Raw genomic sequence first — 17,377 nt, 5'->3', positions numbered from 1 at the left:
ATACTAAACTGATCCTCTGTAAAAAAAAAAAAAAAAATTATCAATTCCCAACTTGACTCTCACTGGGATTAAACATGACAATAGGTCTGCTCTGATTTCATCATCATTTAAAAAAATCATCTATTATTTTTCACTTTATGTTTCTGTGTGGGAGCAAACTGTTGAAATCCATACTTAATGTATACTAAGCTGATCTTCTGTATATTAAGATAATCGAAAATGAATCTTGATGTGAATGGAAGGGGAGAGGGAGTGGGAAAGGGGAGGGTTGTGGGTGGGAGGGACGGTATGTGGGGGAAGCCATTGTAATCCATAAGTCGTACTTTGGAAATTTATATGCATTAAATAAAAGTTTAAAAAAAAAAAACAGTCCCAAAAGGACAAATATCATATGTTCTCCCTGATCTGTGACAACTAACTGAACACCTAAAAGGAAACCTGTGGAAGTGAAACTGACACTATGAGAAACAATGACTTGGGCCAGCGCTGTGGCTCACTAGGCTAATCCTCCGCCTGCGGCGCCAGCACTCTGGGTTCTAGTCCTGGTTGGGGCGCTGGATTCTGTTCTGGTTGCTCTTCTTCCAGTCCAGCTCTCTGCTGTGGCCCAGGAGTCAGTAGAGGATGGCCCAGGTCCTTGGGCCCTGCACCCACATGGGAGACCAGGGGAAAGCACCTGGCTTCCAGCTTCAGATTGGTGCAGCGCGCCGGCCGCAATGCGCCAGCTGTAGCAGCCACTTGGGGGGTGAACCAATGGAAAAAAGGAAGACCTGTCTCTCTCTCTCACTGTCTAACTCTGCCTGTCCAAAAAAAAAAAAAAAGAGAGAGAGAGAGAGAGAGAGAGAGAAACAATGACTTGATCAGCCCTTGTCCTGACTGTTGAGGAACAGCTTACCATTTTATTCTTTTTGGTATTTTCTTTTTCTACTTAATACCATTGGTTGAACTCCTTAATTAATACAGAATTATTCTTAGTTGTTTGAATCCAATTGAAAATTGATCCCAGTAAAAAAATAAGAGTGGGAATAAGAGAGGGAGGAGATATACAGTTTGGCACACATTCCCTCAGATTTACCCCTAAGGGTAAAGCTAAAAATTTGTCATGGGACTCCAAATCCCATTAAGTTGGCAAGTACCAATGCCATCTTACTAGTTAAAGTGATCAGTTCACGTTCATAACTGATCATAAAGATAGGAATAAGTGTCAAAGGGTTCACATAAATAAGACCAAGTGTGTGCTAATAATAATAGATAGAATTAAAAAGGAGAGAATGATCCAACATGGGAAGCAGGCCACACAGCAAACTTACAGAATGACAAATGCCCTAAACAGCACTCTGGCCTCAGAATCAGCCTTTAAGGCATTCAGATCTGGCTAAAAAGCCCATGAGGGCACTTCATGAATGGAAAGCCAAGACACTGTGGCAAAAAATGATCTACATGAAAGATCTCTGTGAGTGAGATCCTGGTGGAAAGAAGGGGCCGTCAAAGAAGGAGGTAACTTTCTCTGAAGAGAGGAGAGAATGTGAGACCTGAGCCTGGATCAAGGTGCAACTATTTTAAATTAGGCCTCCATCTTGTAACTTGGGCCTGACCAGGCCCTGAACCCTGAGCCAGAAGCTCCTAAAAGTAAATAAATGAACTCCCCTTGTGATAAACTCTCCTAGCAATAGCCAATTAACAGATAATAGAGAAATACCTAGAGTTTCTGGTGTCTTCGCAGGGCAGATAAGGTGATTGATAGCTACCTGAGACCCTGCAGTTCAGTTCAGCACGTACACCCCATCAGCTCGGACCCTATGCTTCGGCCAATCAATTCAAAAGGCATCAACCCCAAAGCCATCCAACCACCTTTAGTAGGTCCGTTCCCGCCACTGGATGCACTAATCAGTTCTAGGAGATGTCCTTTGAATTTCCCGCAGGATGAGATGATTTGCTAAATGGTACCATGATGTATAAAATGTCTCTGAAAACCCTATAAAAACCCTGTTAACTGAAGGGTCGGGGCTCTCAATTCAGACCCGCTGCGTCGGTGTTGATTGAGAGACCAGGCCCGGACCTGCAATAAAACTCTCATGTGCTTTACAGCAGTATCGGCTCCTTGGTGGTCTTTGGGGATGACTGAACCGGGCATAACAAGAACTTCCACTTTGATGATGACCTTGTCTAAATAATGACAGAGTTTGTGTACTCAAGAGGCTTCCATAGCCTTGGCAGCTCATGACAAGTGCCTCAGGTGATCACTTACGTCATAAATAAGAGTGTCAATTGTTAAATCAATAAAGGAGTCACTTTGCACTTGCTCCCAATGTAGGACCTCTGTCTTTAATGAGTTGTACTATGAGAATTAATGGTAAAACCAATCTTCAAGCAGTACTTTGGACTTTTTGTGTCTGTGTGGGTGCAAAGTGTTGAAATCTTTACTCAGTATGGAGTTGATCTTCTGTATATATGGATAATTGAAAATGAATCTTGATGAAGAATGGAATGGGAGAGGGAGCAGGAGATGGGACTGCTTGGGGATAGGATGGTGGGTATGAGAGAAAGAACTGCTGTAATCCAAAAGTTGTACCTATGAAATTTATATTTATTAAATAAAAGCTTTCTATAAAATAATAAAAAAAATGGTGGTTCCTAGCTGGCTGCCAGCTGCACTGCACAGCTAGCTGCAGTGGTGTCTCTGTCTTCTCTCCTCTTGTTCTATGGAGTCTGTTGTGTTTTCATTTCATCACTGAAAATTTCTATCAGTCATACCCCTGGAAACAGGGTCCTTTGTTCTTTTCATATCCCAGAGCCAATATTTGTCAACTTTCTAAGTGACAAGCATTAGTCCAATACCAAAACCATTCAATGACATTATAGTATCCTTAAAGAACATAGAAGCACCTGTGAAAACACAGAGAATTAGAACTAACTTATTAGGTAGTAAAATTAAATAAGATGTACTTACCAACAATCCAACTTGGTTGCTTACCAACAATTGCTTACCAACAAGTCACTTGGTTGAATCAGTGACTGCATGGTTAATACCTTGCACCTGTTAGTAAGACTAACAGCTATGTATGCTCATGTGAATACATGACTGTGATATATTATTAAGTGACTAAATCAACTTGCGATATAATAACATTTGGATTTTTATATTTGTGATGTGTGATAGGGGCAGGGATAAGACCCATGGAACTATTATAAACTGGTATACACTGGTATGGCAGAAAAGTTGTAAAGACACTAGAATAATTGTGTGTAAGTAATTGATTCCCTGAGTCTTCTAAGTCCTCCATCTGCCCCAGCTGTTGCAGCTCCTTCTAGTCCTGGCCAACTCAGCCACTGAATAAATAATAATTGGCACAGCAAGGTATTCTCTGGGACTCTGCTCTAAAGGGATATTCTTATAGATGAGGTTCATGTTTTACCACTTGCTAAATACTATATATATATATATATATATATATATATATATATATATTTAAAAGTATTTATTTATTTGAGAGGCAGAGAGAGAGAGAGAGAGCAAGCTCTTCCACTTGTTCATTATCTAAATGCCCAGAAGCCAGGAACTCAATCCAGGTCTTCCACGTAGGTGGCAGAAACCCAATTATTTGAGCCACTACCTGCTGCTTACCAGGGTCTACACTAACAGAAAACTAGGGTCAGGAGATAGAGCAAAGGATTCAACCCAGGCATTAGGAGCCAAGAATTAAACCCAGGCACTAGGACATGGGATATGGGTGTCTTAATCTGTGGGTTAAATGCCTCCCTCAGGTGGTGCTGTGGCTTAGTGGGTAAAGCCACCACCTGCAGTGCTGGCATCCCATATGGATGCCAGTTCAGGTCCTGCCTGCTCCACTTCCAGTCTAGCTCTCTTCTATGGTCTGGGAAAGCAGTGGAAAATGCCCCAGGTCCTTGGGCCCCTGCACCTTCATGGGAGACCTGGAAGAAGCTCCTGGCTCCTGGCTTTGGATCAGCACAGCTTCAGCCATTGTGGCCAATTGGGGAGTGAACCAGTGGGTGGGAGACCTCTCTCTCTCTGTCTCTCCTTCTCTGTGTAACTCTGACTTTCAAATAAATAAATAAATCTTTTAAAAAAAATGTACCTGCCTCCCTTGTTAAGAATTTTTAATCCAACATTTTTCTGTATATTAGTATATGCATATAAAATTTTTTGAAGAAAATTAACCAAATCTTAACAATATTATTTTGTGACAAGGTGTCAGTTAAAGATTGAATAAAAATTTCCACTTTGGGGCTGTTGTTGTGGTGCCCAACCTCATTGCTTGCCACACTGGCATCCCATATCAGAGTGTGGGTTAGAATCCAGCTGCTTGGCTTCTGATAAGCTCCCTGCTAATGTACATGGGAAGGCAGAGGAAGACAGCCCAAGCACTTGGGTCCCTGCCACTCACAAGGGGGACCCAGATGGAGTTTCTGGCTTCTGGCTTCTGCCTGGCCCAGCCCAGGCTGTTCATTTGGGGAATGAACCAGTGGATGGGTGGATGGATGGATGGATAGATGGATAGATGGATAGATGGATGGATAGATAGTTACATAGATACATAGATCTTTTTGAAAATGCTAGGGAGAACTTGCTAGGCTGTTTTGGTCCATGCTCATGAGCAGGCCCTTCCTTTGGCTGTGTGATTCATGGGTAAAGAAAGAGCACTTGTTCTGCCCTACCCAGCATGTGCAGCATCACAGGGGCACCCCAGGTGTGGTGGACTTTGCCTGGCAGCAAGGCTACAGAGAGAGCTTCGTGAGGGACATTCATCCACCACCCTGGCTGCAGTGCCCTGCTCGCAAGTGTTCTTGTGGGATCTGCACAGGTTTAAGAGGCAGAAGCAGCTCCCCTTCACCACCATGAGCATGCACACAGCCAGTTCAGGTGCTGCAGCAGAAGGCCCAGCTCCACACTGGTAATGTTCTCCCCATAGGCACCATGCCCAAGGGCAAGATTGTGTGCTGCCTGGAGAGGAAGCCTGAGGACCCTATGTCACCATCACTTCCCACAACCCTGAGACTAAGATGACCTGCATGAAGCTGCCTTCAGGCTCCAAGCTCATCTCTTGCCCACAGAGCTGTGGTTGCTGTGGTCGCTGGAGGTGGTTGGATTGGCAAACTCATTCTAAAGGCTAGCCGTGCCTACCACGAGTATAAATCAAAGAACTGCTGGCCATGTGTGTGGGTGTGGTCATGAGCCCTGTGGAGACCCCCTCAGAGGGAGCAGCCCTCAGCACACGAGTCAGCCCTTCACATCCACAGGGATGCACCTGCTGGCCACAAAGGGTCTCATTGTGATCTGCAGGACTGGGCATCTTCAGGGAGCCAAGACTGTGCAGGAGAACAAGATTAAGGGTGAGAGGTTCAATGTCCTTCTGCCAATAGGCTGTGCAAGAGAAAAATAGAGCATGATGTACAATTTCAGGAAAGTTATAGGCAGCAAGTAGCAAGTTTATATTATTGAAATGATAACTTGGAAAGTACAGGTCTTAACATGAAGTGCTGAGTTGAGAGAGAGCAATGATATTATGGGCAGTGGTGCAGACAGAAAGATGGTTTAATTTTTTTAAAGATTTTATTTATTTGATTGACAGGTAGAGTTACCGACAGAGAGAGAGAGAGAAAGGTCTTCCTTCCATTGGTTCACTCTCCAAATGGCTGCAACAGCCAGAGCTGTGTCGATCCAAAGCCAGGAGCCAGGAGCTTCTTCCAGGTCCCCAATGTGGGTGCAGGGGCCCAAGCACTTGGGCCATCTTCTGCTGCTTTCCCAGGCCACAGCAGAGAGCTGGATTGGAAGAGGAGCAACCAGGACTAGAACCGGCACCCATATGGGATGCCGGTGCCACAGGCGGAGGATTAACCTAGTGCACCACAGCGCCGGCCCCAGAAAAATGGTTTTAAATACTCAACTTTATTTAACTCGAAAATTCACTCCCTGCTCTTAGGTGTGATCTTATGAAGGTCTTATTGTTGATGAGTGGAAGAGAAGTGTCCAACAGGTATATAAAAGAGGCAGAATGGAAAGCAAGCTAGGAAGATGACTTTCTTGATGGTTTAGCTTTTAGAAGGTAGGCTCAATTGTTTAGAATTCCAGGCCCAAGAAGGGTCTGTGTTACTGGAAACCTATACTCAGAATGTCCAGCACATTAGTATAGTGTAAGAAATACAAAACTTGGGGCTGGTGCTGTGGCATAGTGGGTAAAGCCCCCATATTCAGTGCTGGCATCCCATATGAGTGCTGGTTTGAGTCCCAACTGCTCCACTTCCAGTCCAGCTCACTGCTATGGCCTGGGAAAGCAGTAGAAGATGGCCTAAGTCCTTGGGCCTCTGAACCCATGTGGGAGACATGGAAGAAGCTCCTGGCTCCGGGCTTTGGATAGGCACAGCTCCAGCCTTTGTGGCCACCTGGGGAGTGTAATAGCAGATGGAAGACCTCTGTCTCTCTGCCTCTGTAACTCCACCTTTCAAATAAATAAATAAATCTTTAAAAACGAAGAAGGAGGAGGAGAAGAAACCTTATTTAAAAAAATACAAAGCTTTCTGTTCTGCTTCAACAGTTTGGTAGAAAATTCTGGGACTAGAGAGTCTAGCCACTGTCCTGTGGAGAGAGCCCCATACAGACACATGGTGGGACTGACAAGGGAGCAGGACTAGCCCTACCCCAAACTAAGGCTTTGATCCAGCCATGTAAACTGTGTTCTCTCTATTTTAGATGCAATTGACCTACAGAAAGCAAAAGAACATAATCAGAGACTGGATGAGGAAATACTGACTTTAAGAAATCGGGTTCGATCACTTGACTCAGAAAAAAAGGTGCTTGGGGAAATGGTAAGTTTGATTTAATCCTTAGAATGTGTAAACAATAACAATATTGTATTTGATTTAGTCCTTAAATATGTATACAAAAACAATCAGTAGCTTGAACAATGTAGATAGTGCTTGAGTTGGCCATTAGTGAGATCTGATCCTGGTGACTGTAACATTCCAGTTAGATGCCAACTTTGGCCTTACATGCATTATATCAATATTTATATTTTATACATTTTAACACTTGTGCTAAGCAGTAAGATTAATGTTTAAGTATAAATCTAGTATTTTTTTTCCTTTTAGTAAGGATCTAGAAAATAGTTTGTAGTTAACATATTTGCTCTAATAGGATTAAGTTTGACATTTCTGATATAAATCTTTAGTTGTATCCTAGTTTTTAAACTATTTCTCCTTAGCAATTTATTGATTTTAATATATACTTCCAGAATTTGGAAGTTTATTTATTTTAGTTCATACTCATTTCACAATTTTATCTCTAGTGTCAAACAGAATGCTTGGCATAATACTAGGTGCACAAGAGATTTTATTGCAAGAATGAATAAGTACTCATTAGAATGACTATTATCAAAACTATAGAAAATAACAAATACAGATAAAAATGTGGAAAAATTGGAACCTCTGGGCATTGCTGGTTGGAATATAAAGTACTACAGCCACTGTGAAAAACAGTATGACAATTCTTTCAAAAGTAAATTGTCATGTGATCTCACAATCCCACTTCTGTGTATATATCCAAAAGATTTTATAACAGAGACTCAAAGATATGTGTATTTACCCACATTCATAACAGCATTATTCACAATAGCCAAAGATGGCAGCAACTCAAGCATCCATTGATAGATGGATCGATAGATGAGCAAAATACAGTATATATACAATGGAATATTATTCAATCTTGAAAATACAGGAATTCTGACACATGCTATAACATGGGTGAATTTTTTTATTTTATTTTTTTTCTTTTTTTTTTAACTTTTATTTAATGAATATAAATTTCCAAAGTACGATTTATGGATTACAATGGCTTCCCCCACATACCGTCCCTCCCACCCACTACCCTCCCCTTTCCCACTCCCTCTCCCCTTCCATTCACATCAAGATTCATTTTCGATTATCTTAATATACAGAAGATCAGCTTAGTATACATTAAGTATGGATTTCAACAGTTTGCTCCCACACAGAAACATAAAGTGAAAAATAATAGATGATTTTTTTAAATGATGATGAAATCAGAGCAGACCTATTGTCATGTTTAATCCCAGTGAGAGTCAAGTTGGGAATTGATAATTTTTTTTTTTTTTTTTTTTACAGAGGATCAGTTTAGTATGCATTAAGTAAAGATTTCAACAGTTTGCACCCCCATAGAAACACAAAGTGAAATATATTGTTTGAGTACTCGTTATAGCATTAAATCTCAATACACAGCACATTAAGGACAGAGATCCTACATGAGGAGTAAGTGCACAGTGACTCCTGTTGTTGACTTTACCAATTGACACTCCTGTCTATGGCATCAGTAGTCTCCCTATGCTCCGGTCATGAGTTTCCAAGGCTATGGAAGCCCTCTGAGTTCTCCGATTCTTATCTTGTTTAGACAAGGTCATAGTCAAAGTGGAGGTTCTCTCCTCCCTTCAGAGAAAGGTACCTCCTTCTTTGAAGACCTGTTCTTTCCACTGGGATCTCACTCGCAGAGATCTTTTGCCAGAGTGTCTTGGCTTTCCATGCCTGAAATACTCTCATGGGCTTTTCAGCCAGATCCGAATGCCTTTAGGGCTGATTCTGAGGCCAGAGTGCTATTTAGGACATCTGCCATTCTATGAGTCTGCTGAGTATCTCACTTCCCATGTTGGATCACTCTCCCCTTTATTTATTCCATCGGTTAGTGTTAGCAGGTACTAGACTTGTTTATGTGCTCCCTTTGACTCTTAGTCCTTTCATTATGATCAATTGTGAACTGAAATTGATCACTTGGACTAGTGAGATGGCATTGGTACATGCCACCTTGATGGGATTGAATTGGAATCCCCTGGTATGTTTTTAAGTCTACCATTTGGGGCAAGTCAGCTTGAGCATGTCCCAAATTATACATCTCTTCCCTCTCTTATTCCCACTCTTATGTTTAACAGGGATCTCATTTCAGTTAATTTTTAACACTTAAGAATAACTGTGTATTAATTACAGAATTAAACCAGTCATATTAAGTAGAACAGACAAAAAAACTACTAAGAGGGATAATGTATTAAGTTGTTCATTAACAGTCAGGACTATGCTGATCAAGTCACCGTTTCCCATAGAGTCCGTTTTTATTCATTTGAAAGACAAAGTTACAGAGAGGCAGAGAGAGAGAGAGAGAGAGAGAGAGAGAGAGAGAGAGAAGTCTTCCAATTGCTGGTTCAATCCCCAAATGGCCACAATGGCCGGAGCTGAGCTAATCCTAAGCCAGGAGCCTAGAGCTTCCTCCAGGTCTTCCCATGTGGGTGCAGGGGCCCAAGGACTTGGGCTATCTTCTACTGCTTTCCAATCCATAGCAGAGAGCTGGATTGGAAGTGGAGCAGCCAGGACTCGAACTGGTGCCCATTGGGATGCCAGCACTGCAGGTGGATGCCTTTACCCACTGTACCACAGCACTGGGCTCCCATCCCCTACCCTCTGAATGTATTTGAAGACACTATTCCAAATGAAATAACACACTCACAAAAGGACGAATCCTGTATGATTCCATTTATATTAGGCACTTAGGACAGTCAAAATCATAGACACAGGGAGTAGAATCATGGTTGCCAGGGCCTACGGGAGAGAATAATGTGGAGTTATTTTTTAACGAGTATAGAGTTTCAATGCAAAATGAAAAGAGTTCTGAGGGGGAGGGCAGTATTTTGGTGCAATGGGTTGAGTCTCTGCATCCAACACTGGCATCCTATATGAGTCATTCAAGTCCCTGGTGTTCCACTTCCAATCCAGCTCCCTGATAATGCACCTGGGAAAGCAACAGAAGATGGTCCAAGTACTTGAGCCCCTGCCATCTTCATGAGAGACCTGGTTGGAGTTTCAGGCTCCTGATTTTGTCCTGGCCCAGCCCTGGCTATTACAGCCATTTGGAGAGTGAACCAACATATGGAAGATTTCTCTCTGTATCTTCCTCTCAGTCTATAACTCCACCTTTCAAATAACTACAGTAAATCTTTACCAAAAAGGAAAAAAAAAGTTCTGGAGATGGATAGTGGTGATGCTTGTTCAACAATGCGAATCTGATCGTTACCACTGAACCATGAACTTAAAAATGTTTAAAATGGGAGGCAGTGTTTGGCATTACGTGGTTAAGGTGCTACTTGGGATAGTTGCATCCCGTGTTGGAGTGACTGGGTTCAAGTCCTGACTCCACTTCTGATTCCAACTTTCTGCTAATGAACACCCTGAAAGGTAGCAGGTAATGCACCACATAAGAGTCTCAGATTGAGTTCCTGTCTCCTGGCTTTGGTCTAGCCCTGCCCTGGCTGTTGTGGGCATTTGGAAAATGAACCAGAGGATGAGAGAAATATCTCTCAAATAAAAAATGTTATTAAATTATTAAAATGCTAAATAAGTAATGCTGTAAAATGCAATTATAGAAAAGGATAAATAAAACAATGGAGATTACTCAAGTTGTCTTATTATTGATAAATTTATGTATCTAACACACGTATGATTGTATTTTGTGTGTGTGTGTATATATATGTGTGTGTGTGCGAGAAAGAGAGAGAGAGAGACAGAAAGAGAGGGAGGGGGGTGAGTTCTGGAAGGGTGTATCCAAGCAGTGTTACTTTGAGGAAGAAAAGAATTGTTACATGGGGGAAAATGCACTTTTTATTTTGTAGCTATGTGTTGTTGAAATTTTGCAAGAAGAATGTATTCATGTACTGTGTATTTTAAAACAAAACAATATTGTCATCAAACAAAAATTAGGAAGTCTACAAACTGCTTACTTTTGTATTAAAGGTTGAAAGACTTAAAGGAGCGATGTGTGAATCTCAAGAGAATAAACAACTTGGAAACCACTCCCCTGGAAAAGCTGCAGGTGCTGAACAGAGAGTACAGGTATTTTAAGTTCTCTTCCTTCTGATTTCTAATTTTTTGGTGAGTTGCATTTTTATAGAGTATACTAGACCAATTGATGCTAAACATTTGCTGTCTTTTTACTGGACTGCTTTTTTTTTCTTTCTTCTTCTTCTTCTTCTTTTTTTTTTTTTTTTTTTTTTTTTTTTTGTTATTGCACAACCAGTTAGAGTAGAAGAAGTTGAAGTACAGAAGATGTGTTTCTGTTCACTTCTTCCCCACAAAGAGCAATTAACTCAATAATATAGTGGATTTTTGCTTTACACACAGACACACACACACAAGAACATTACAAATATACAACCAATTTGAGCATTTTAAATGATCACATACAGTTGGTTTGTAGAATCAGCCAATCCTGGGGCCTGGGTGTAGTTGGAACCATACCAGACATAATAAAATATGGTAGAGAATGACTGAGGTGAAGGCCTTTATGTGTACAGCCTCTAGTTACTTCTGCATGATTAGTCTCTGAACTAGTGGGCAAAGCAGTCCAACCTAAGACAGACTGAAGCGGGCACTAATGTCCATTTAGTAGACCTGTTGGCGGTATCTCACTGTGGTTTTAATTGCCTTTTGAGTGTTTCTGATGACAATGAATATGTTTTAATGTGTTCATTGGCCATCTGTGTTATGCTTTTACAGAGCATCTGTTCAAATCTTATGCTCAGTTTTAATTGGGTCACATGCATTCCTTATATTGAATTGGAGAAATTCCTTATGTATCTTGCATTCCAGTCCTTTGTTAGGTTATGTACAAGAGGTCTTCAAGAAGTTTGTGGAAAGTGGAATTAAAAGATTGGCTTATTTGGGTGCAAAAAATTTGAAATCCACACATAGTTTTTTCACAACATGTGTTTTCCATGAACTTGTTGAAGACTTGTATTACAAATGATTTCTCCCAGTCTGTGTCATGTCTTTTCATTTTCTTAAAAGTATTTTATGAAGAATAGAGGTTAAAAATTTGAGGACAATTCATCAATATTTTCCTTTATAATTTTGCAATAAGATATAAAAGACTAAGAAGTGTTTGTCTACCATAAAGGCACAGAAGATGTTTCTTATCCTTTCTTCTAAAAAATTTACAATTTTAGCTTCCTGATTTAGTCTTTTGATGTATTTCAGATAATTGTATATACTGTGAAATAAGGGTTATGTTTCATTTATTTTCAATTGTATATCCAGTTATTCCAGAAACATGTTGAAAGTCAGTTGTTTCCTTCTTCTGGGTTTTATGATTTATTTCAAAGATATATTTATTTTTTTGTTTGAAAGACTAAGTGACAGAAAAAGAGGGAGAAAAAAAGAAAGATCTTCCATCTACTGGTTCATTCCACAAATGCTCACAACAGCTAGGCCTGGGCCATGCTGAAGCCAAGAACCAGGAACTCCACCAGGTTTCTCATGTGGGTAGCAGGGACTCAAGCCATGATTTCCTGCTTCCCAAGTGCATCAGCAGAAATGTGGGCTTGTCCTGCAAGGCCCACACTTTTGAGATGGTGGGGCGACAGCGTCCTTTGACAAGAAGTACCAGAGACAGTTTCAGTGAACATGTCCGTTTATTAACAGTCAGGCATGGCATGAGGTGATGGCATCAGGACCGGGGACTAAGTACATGGAGTGGAAATTTGAAGGGAGTGCTCAGAAGACAAAGTCAGCTGTTCTGCAGGAGCAGGAAGGCATCCTGGAAGACACATGTGAAGATGGAATCTCTGAAAGCTCCCAGCTTCTGCAGATTGACATGGGATGCAAGTGCAGTGAGAGAGAGACCCTACCCACAGGCAGTGCATCATAGTGCTCAAAAAATGTCCAGAGGAAACAGAGGCGTTGGGAAAAAATCGTTGCAGCAAAGAAGAGTAAAAGAAGAAAAAGAAAGAAAAGCCAATCATGCAGAAACTCCAGACATCTGCCCCAGCACGTTTTCTGAGAGCCTTAACCCAAGGACCAAGATTGTATTGATTTGAGTATGACCCACCATATGTCAAAGAAGCAACTGAGTAGACTGGCTGGACAGATCTGAAGGTTGTATGGTTCAAACGAGAAGGCTGACAGGCCATTTTGGGTCTACCTCACTGAGTTTACAACAGACAGCCCCTCTATAAAGAGTGTTTGCGGATGAATGATGGATTTGCTGGTTACCTGCTAGACATAACAGAAGAAAACTACTTTAACTTATTTCCTTTGGAAACCCTAGTTTACCTGACTCCTGACTCAGAACATGCTTTTGAAGATGTTACTCTAAACAAAGTTTACATCCTTAATGGACTTGTGGATGAAAGTATTCAGAAGAAAGTAATATTTCAAAAGGCTTGGGAACACTCTGTCAAGACAGCCTGCTTGAAAATACAGGAATTCATGGTCAGATGCAAGAATCGGAAAAACTATCATTCAGAGATACTGGCCATCAACCAAGTATTTGATGTCCTGGCCACTTACTCTGAGACTCACAATTGGCCTGAAGCCTTGAAGAAAGGAGTCTTTAGGAAAAGGCTATGTTGTGCGCCGTTCGGTAGAATGATGGACAGTCTAACACTGCAGCTGCTGCAGTCGTCCTCACCAAAGAGCAGGGTAGAGGGTGGCAGTGGACACACTTACCTTTACTTGATGTCTTTGATCTTCATAGGATATAACCTACCAATGACAGGGACCACATTTTATGCCCTTCTTATCTCCTATAGTGCCTAGCTTACCAAAAGTGACTAGATATATTTTAAGTAAAAATTTTACATAACAGTTAGCCCTAAAACTACATGGCTCTGTATGTGTTGATTCACCTGTCCCTGTTTGTCAAAGACTTAGAGACTGTTTATTGTTACATCAAGAATTGAATTTTCACTAAATTGGCATCATAAAAATGTATGCAGTTCTCTGGCTTCTTCTGATCATGCTGATTTTTCCCACAACTCAGTAATGAGCTTTAAACAGCTTTGTAAGGAATAGCCTGTCCCAACCTGGTTCTCCGTTGAGACCCCACAGCACTTTGTTCCCTCCTGTGGCTCTTGCCCTGTTCTCCCTTGTTCTGAGTATGGGCAAAGAGAGCTTCTCTCTTCCCAATGGCAGGATCCTAGCAAGAGGATTTGTATTAATAGCCCTGTATCCTTCTTAGACTTTTACAAACTAGATTCTTCACATAGAGTAGTCCTCTCTTATCCACAGTTAATTGGGGTCAAGATAATTGATAAATCCCAGAAATAAATAATTCATGTTTTAATCACTTAAAAAAAACAACCAGGCACAAGCTTTTATAGGGCAGGCAAAGGGGAGTAGCTAGCTCAGTGCAACACTAATTCTATAGGATAAAGCAGATACTGGCACCTCTACTCTTCTCCAATTAGCTTGAAGGTCATGGAGCCTACATAGCCTTCCTGATGGTCTTATAGGTCTTGGCCACACTCAGGAGCCATTTACCTAGTACAAGGCCCTTCAACAGGAAGTGGGGTGGGGGAAATGTGCCTGGGGTCACTACCACCCGTCAGCAGTCGGGTCATGGGTGGATCTCAGTGTGCTGAGTCCTCAACCAGGGTTTTCCCCTAGAGGCATGGTGTGCCATGCCCTCTTGACCTCCTGCATAGGCTAGGCAGGCAGTCTTCTGGCCAGGCATTGGATCACGCACATAGGAATCTGAATCAGAAGTGGAACAGCTTAGACTCAAACTAGCATAACCCACTATATCACAACGCCTGACCTGATAGTGTTATCTTGATATTTAAACACTTCTAGTTTTCTTTTTTTAAAGATAGATTGAGGCCAGCACTGTGGCTCAATAGGCTAATCCTCCACCTTGCAGCGCCAGCACTCTGGGTTCTAGTCCCGGTCGGGGCACCGGATTGTGTCCCGGTTGCCCCTCTTCTGGGCCAGCTCTCTGCTATGGCCCGGGAGTGCAGTAGAGGATGGCCCAAGTCCTTGGGCCCTGCACCCGCATGGGAGACCAGGAAAAGCACCTGGCTCCTGGCTTTGGATCAGCATGATGCGCCGGCCGCAGCACGCCGGCTGCGGCGGCCATCGGAGGATGAACCAATGGCAAAAGGAAGACCTTTCTCTCTTTCTCTCTCTCTCTCTCACTGTCCACTCTGCCTGTCAAAAAAAATAAATAAATAAAAATAAAAGATAGATTTATTTATTTATTTATTTGAAAGTCAGAGTAACACAGAGAAAGGAGGAGAGGCAGAGAGAGAGGTCTTCCATCTGCTGGTTCACTCCCCAGTTGGCTGCAATGGCCAGAGCTGTGCTGATCTGAAGCCAGGAGCCAGGAGCTTCCTCTGGATCTTCCCACATGGGTACAGGGGCCCAAGGACTTGGACCATCTTGTTCTGCTTTCCCAGGCCATAGCAGAGAGCTGGATCAGAATTGGAGCAGCTGGGACTCGAACTGTCACCCATATGGGATACTGACAGTGCAGGTGGCGGCTTTACCTGCTACACCACAGCGCCAGCTTTACCTGCTACACCACAGCGCTGACCCCTAAACACTTTTAATTTTCATGAAGTAAATTTGTTTATTTCATTTGGTGCTGTCTGTGTCTTTGATGTCATATCCAAGAAACCATCATCAAATATAACATCATGAAACTTTTCCCTTAAGTTTTTTTCTTAAGTGTTTTAGTTTCACAATTTTATCCCTTCCAGATTTTTTTTAATCCACTTTGAGTTAATTTTCATCTATGATATAAGGCAAGGGCTCAACTTCATTATTTTCATGTAGATGTTGTTTCCAATCATCATTTGTTTCCTTTATCCATTGAATGAATGCTTTGGCACCCTTGTTGAAAATTATTTGACTGTGCATGCAAGGACTTATTTTTAGACTGTCTGTTTTATTCCCTGGGTATATATTTTTATGCCAGTACCACACTATATTTTAAAAGATTTATTTATTTGAAAGTCAGAGTTACACAGAGAGAGGAGAGGCAGAGATGAAAAGAGAGGTCTTCAATCTGCTGGTTCACTCCCCATTTGGCTGCAATGGCTGGATCTGTACTGATCCAAAGCCAGGAGCCAGGAGCTTCTTCTGGGTCTTCCCTTGTGGTTTCAGATGTCCAAGGACTTGGGCCATCTTATACTGCTTTCCCAGGCCATATAGTACCACACTATTTTTGATACTGCAGCTTTAAATTAAGTTTTAAGATAATGAAATATGCATCCTCCAAATTTTTTTTCTCAATTGTTTTTGGATATTTGGGGCTCCTTTGAGATTTCATATGAATTTTAGGTCAGATTTTTCTACTTAGAAAGCATTGGGATTTTGGTAAGTATTGCATTGAATCCATAGACAGCTTTGGGCAGTGTTGATGTTTTAACAATATTAAATCTTTTAATCCATATTTATTCCTATCTTCTTTAATTTTTTTCAGCATGTTTTGTAGTTTCCATTGTACAAGTCTTTCACCATTAATTCCTGAGTATTTTATTGTCTTTGATACTATTGTTAAGTGAAATTGCTTTCTTAATTTCCTTTTCAGATCGCTCATTGTTAGTGTACAGCAGGGATGGGGAATGTTTGGCCCGTGGGCCATGTAAGGCCTACAAAATCATTTGGTCTGGCCTAGCCAAAGTAATCACAAGCAGGACTCCAAATTCAGTAAATCTATAGCAGCCTAATTTTTAAGTTGATAATTTTGTATGGCCCACAAATGATGTTATAAACATCCAAATGCCCCTTGACAGAAAAAACATTCCCCCTAGAAATGCAGCTGAGTTCTGTGTATTGACTTCGCATGCTGCTGCTATGCTTGATTTTTTTAAGTTCTAAAAGGTCTTTTGGGGAAGTGGGGGAGATGAGCACTGTGGTGCAGTGAGATAAGCCACCACTTGGGACAACCACATCCCATACCAGAGTGCTGGTTCAAGTCCCACCTACTTTGCTTCCCATCTAGCTCCCTACTAATACATTGGGGAGATAGCAAATGATAGCCCAAGTACTTGAGTCTTTGCTGCCCACATGGGAGAGCTGGATGAAGTTCCTGGCTCCTGGCTTCTACCTGGCCACCCTGGCTGTTGCAGCCATTTGGGGAGTAAACCAGCAGATGAAAGCTCACTCACTCTCTGTCTCCCTTCCTTTCAAATAAATCAATCAATCTTAAAAAAAAATAAAAGTTTTTTAATGAAATCTTTAGGGTGTCTACATTCAAGATTATATCATATGCAAACAGAACTAATTTTATTTCTTACTTTCCAAGTTGAATGCCTTTTATTTCTTGTCTAATTGCTTTTCCTAATAATTCTAGTAGTGTGTCGAATAGAAATGTTAGCTGTGGACATCTTTGCCTGATCTTAGAGGAAAATTTTTCAGTCTTTCATCCTTAAGGACAATGCTCACTGTGGGTTTTTCACATATGGATTTTCTTAAGTTGAGGTAGTTTCCTTCTGTTCTAAGTTTGTTGAGTATTTTTTTTCATGAAAGGAAAATTTCATGAAAGGAAATTGATGCATTTTCTGCATCAATTGATATGATTGTGTGGTTTCAT

The 17,377-nt window shown here is 41.3% G+C and overlaps 1 protein-coding gene and 1 pseudogene across 11 annotated transcripts in view; both read left to right on the top strand.

Moving 5' to 3' along the window:
* CCDC30 (coiled-coil domain containing 30) overlaps nt 1–17,377 on the top strand; it is a 157,166-nt gene that overhangs the window by 34,776 nt on the left and 105,013 nt on the right. For 9 of the 11 annotated variants that reach the window (XR_016211073.1, XM_089300839.1, XM_089300835.1 and 6 more), the window contains 2 exons: nt 6,707–6,822; nt 10,798–10,896. Coding sequence is in view for 9 of the 11 variants with exons in the window: in XM_089300839.1 (XP_089156965.1) it covers nt 6,707–6,822; nt 10,798–10,896 (215 nt within the window). In the remaining 2 variants the exon portion in view is untranslated. Of the gene's footprint in view, nt 1–6,706; nt 6,823–10,797; nt 10,897–17,377 lie in introns of those variants that run through there. The other 2 variants (XM_089300843.1, XM_089300842.1) reach the window with 2 other exon arrangements.
* On the top strand, nt 12,194–16,087 carry LOC149125740 (tRNA methyltransferase 10 homolog B pseudogene; annotated as a pseudogene).

This window comes from Oryctolagus cuniculus, chromosome 7, assembly GCF_051225735.1.
Source record: "Oryctolagus cuniculus isolate XC-2025 breed Fujian yellow rabbit chromosome 7, ASM5122573v1, whole genome shotgun sequence".
Classification (NCBI taxonomy): Eukaryota; Metazoa; Chordata; class Mammalia; order Lagomorpha; family Leporidae; genus Oryctolagus; species Oryctolagus cuniculus.
Note: the sequence above shows the minus strand (reverse complement) of the source record. Positions and strands in the feature narration are given on the sequence as shown.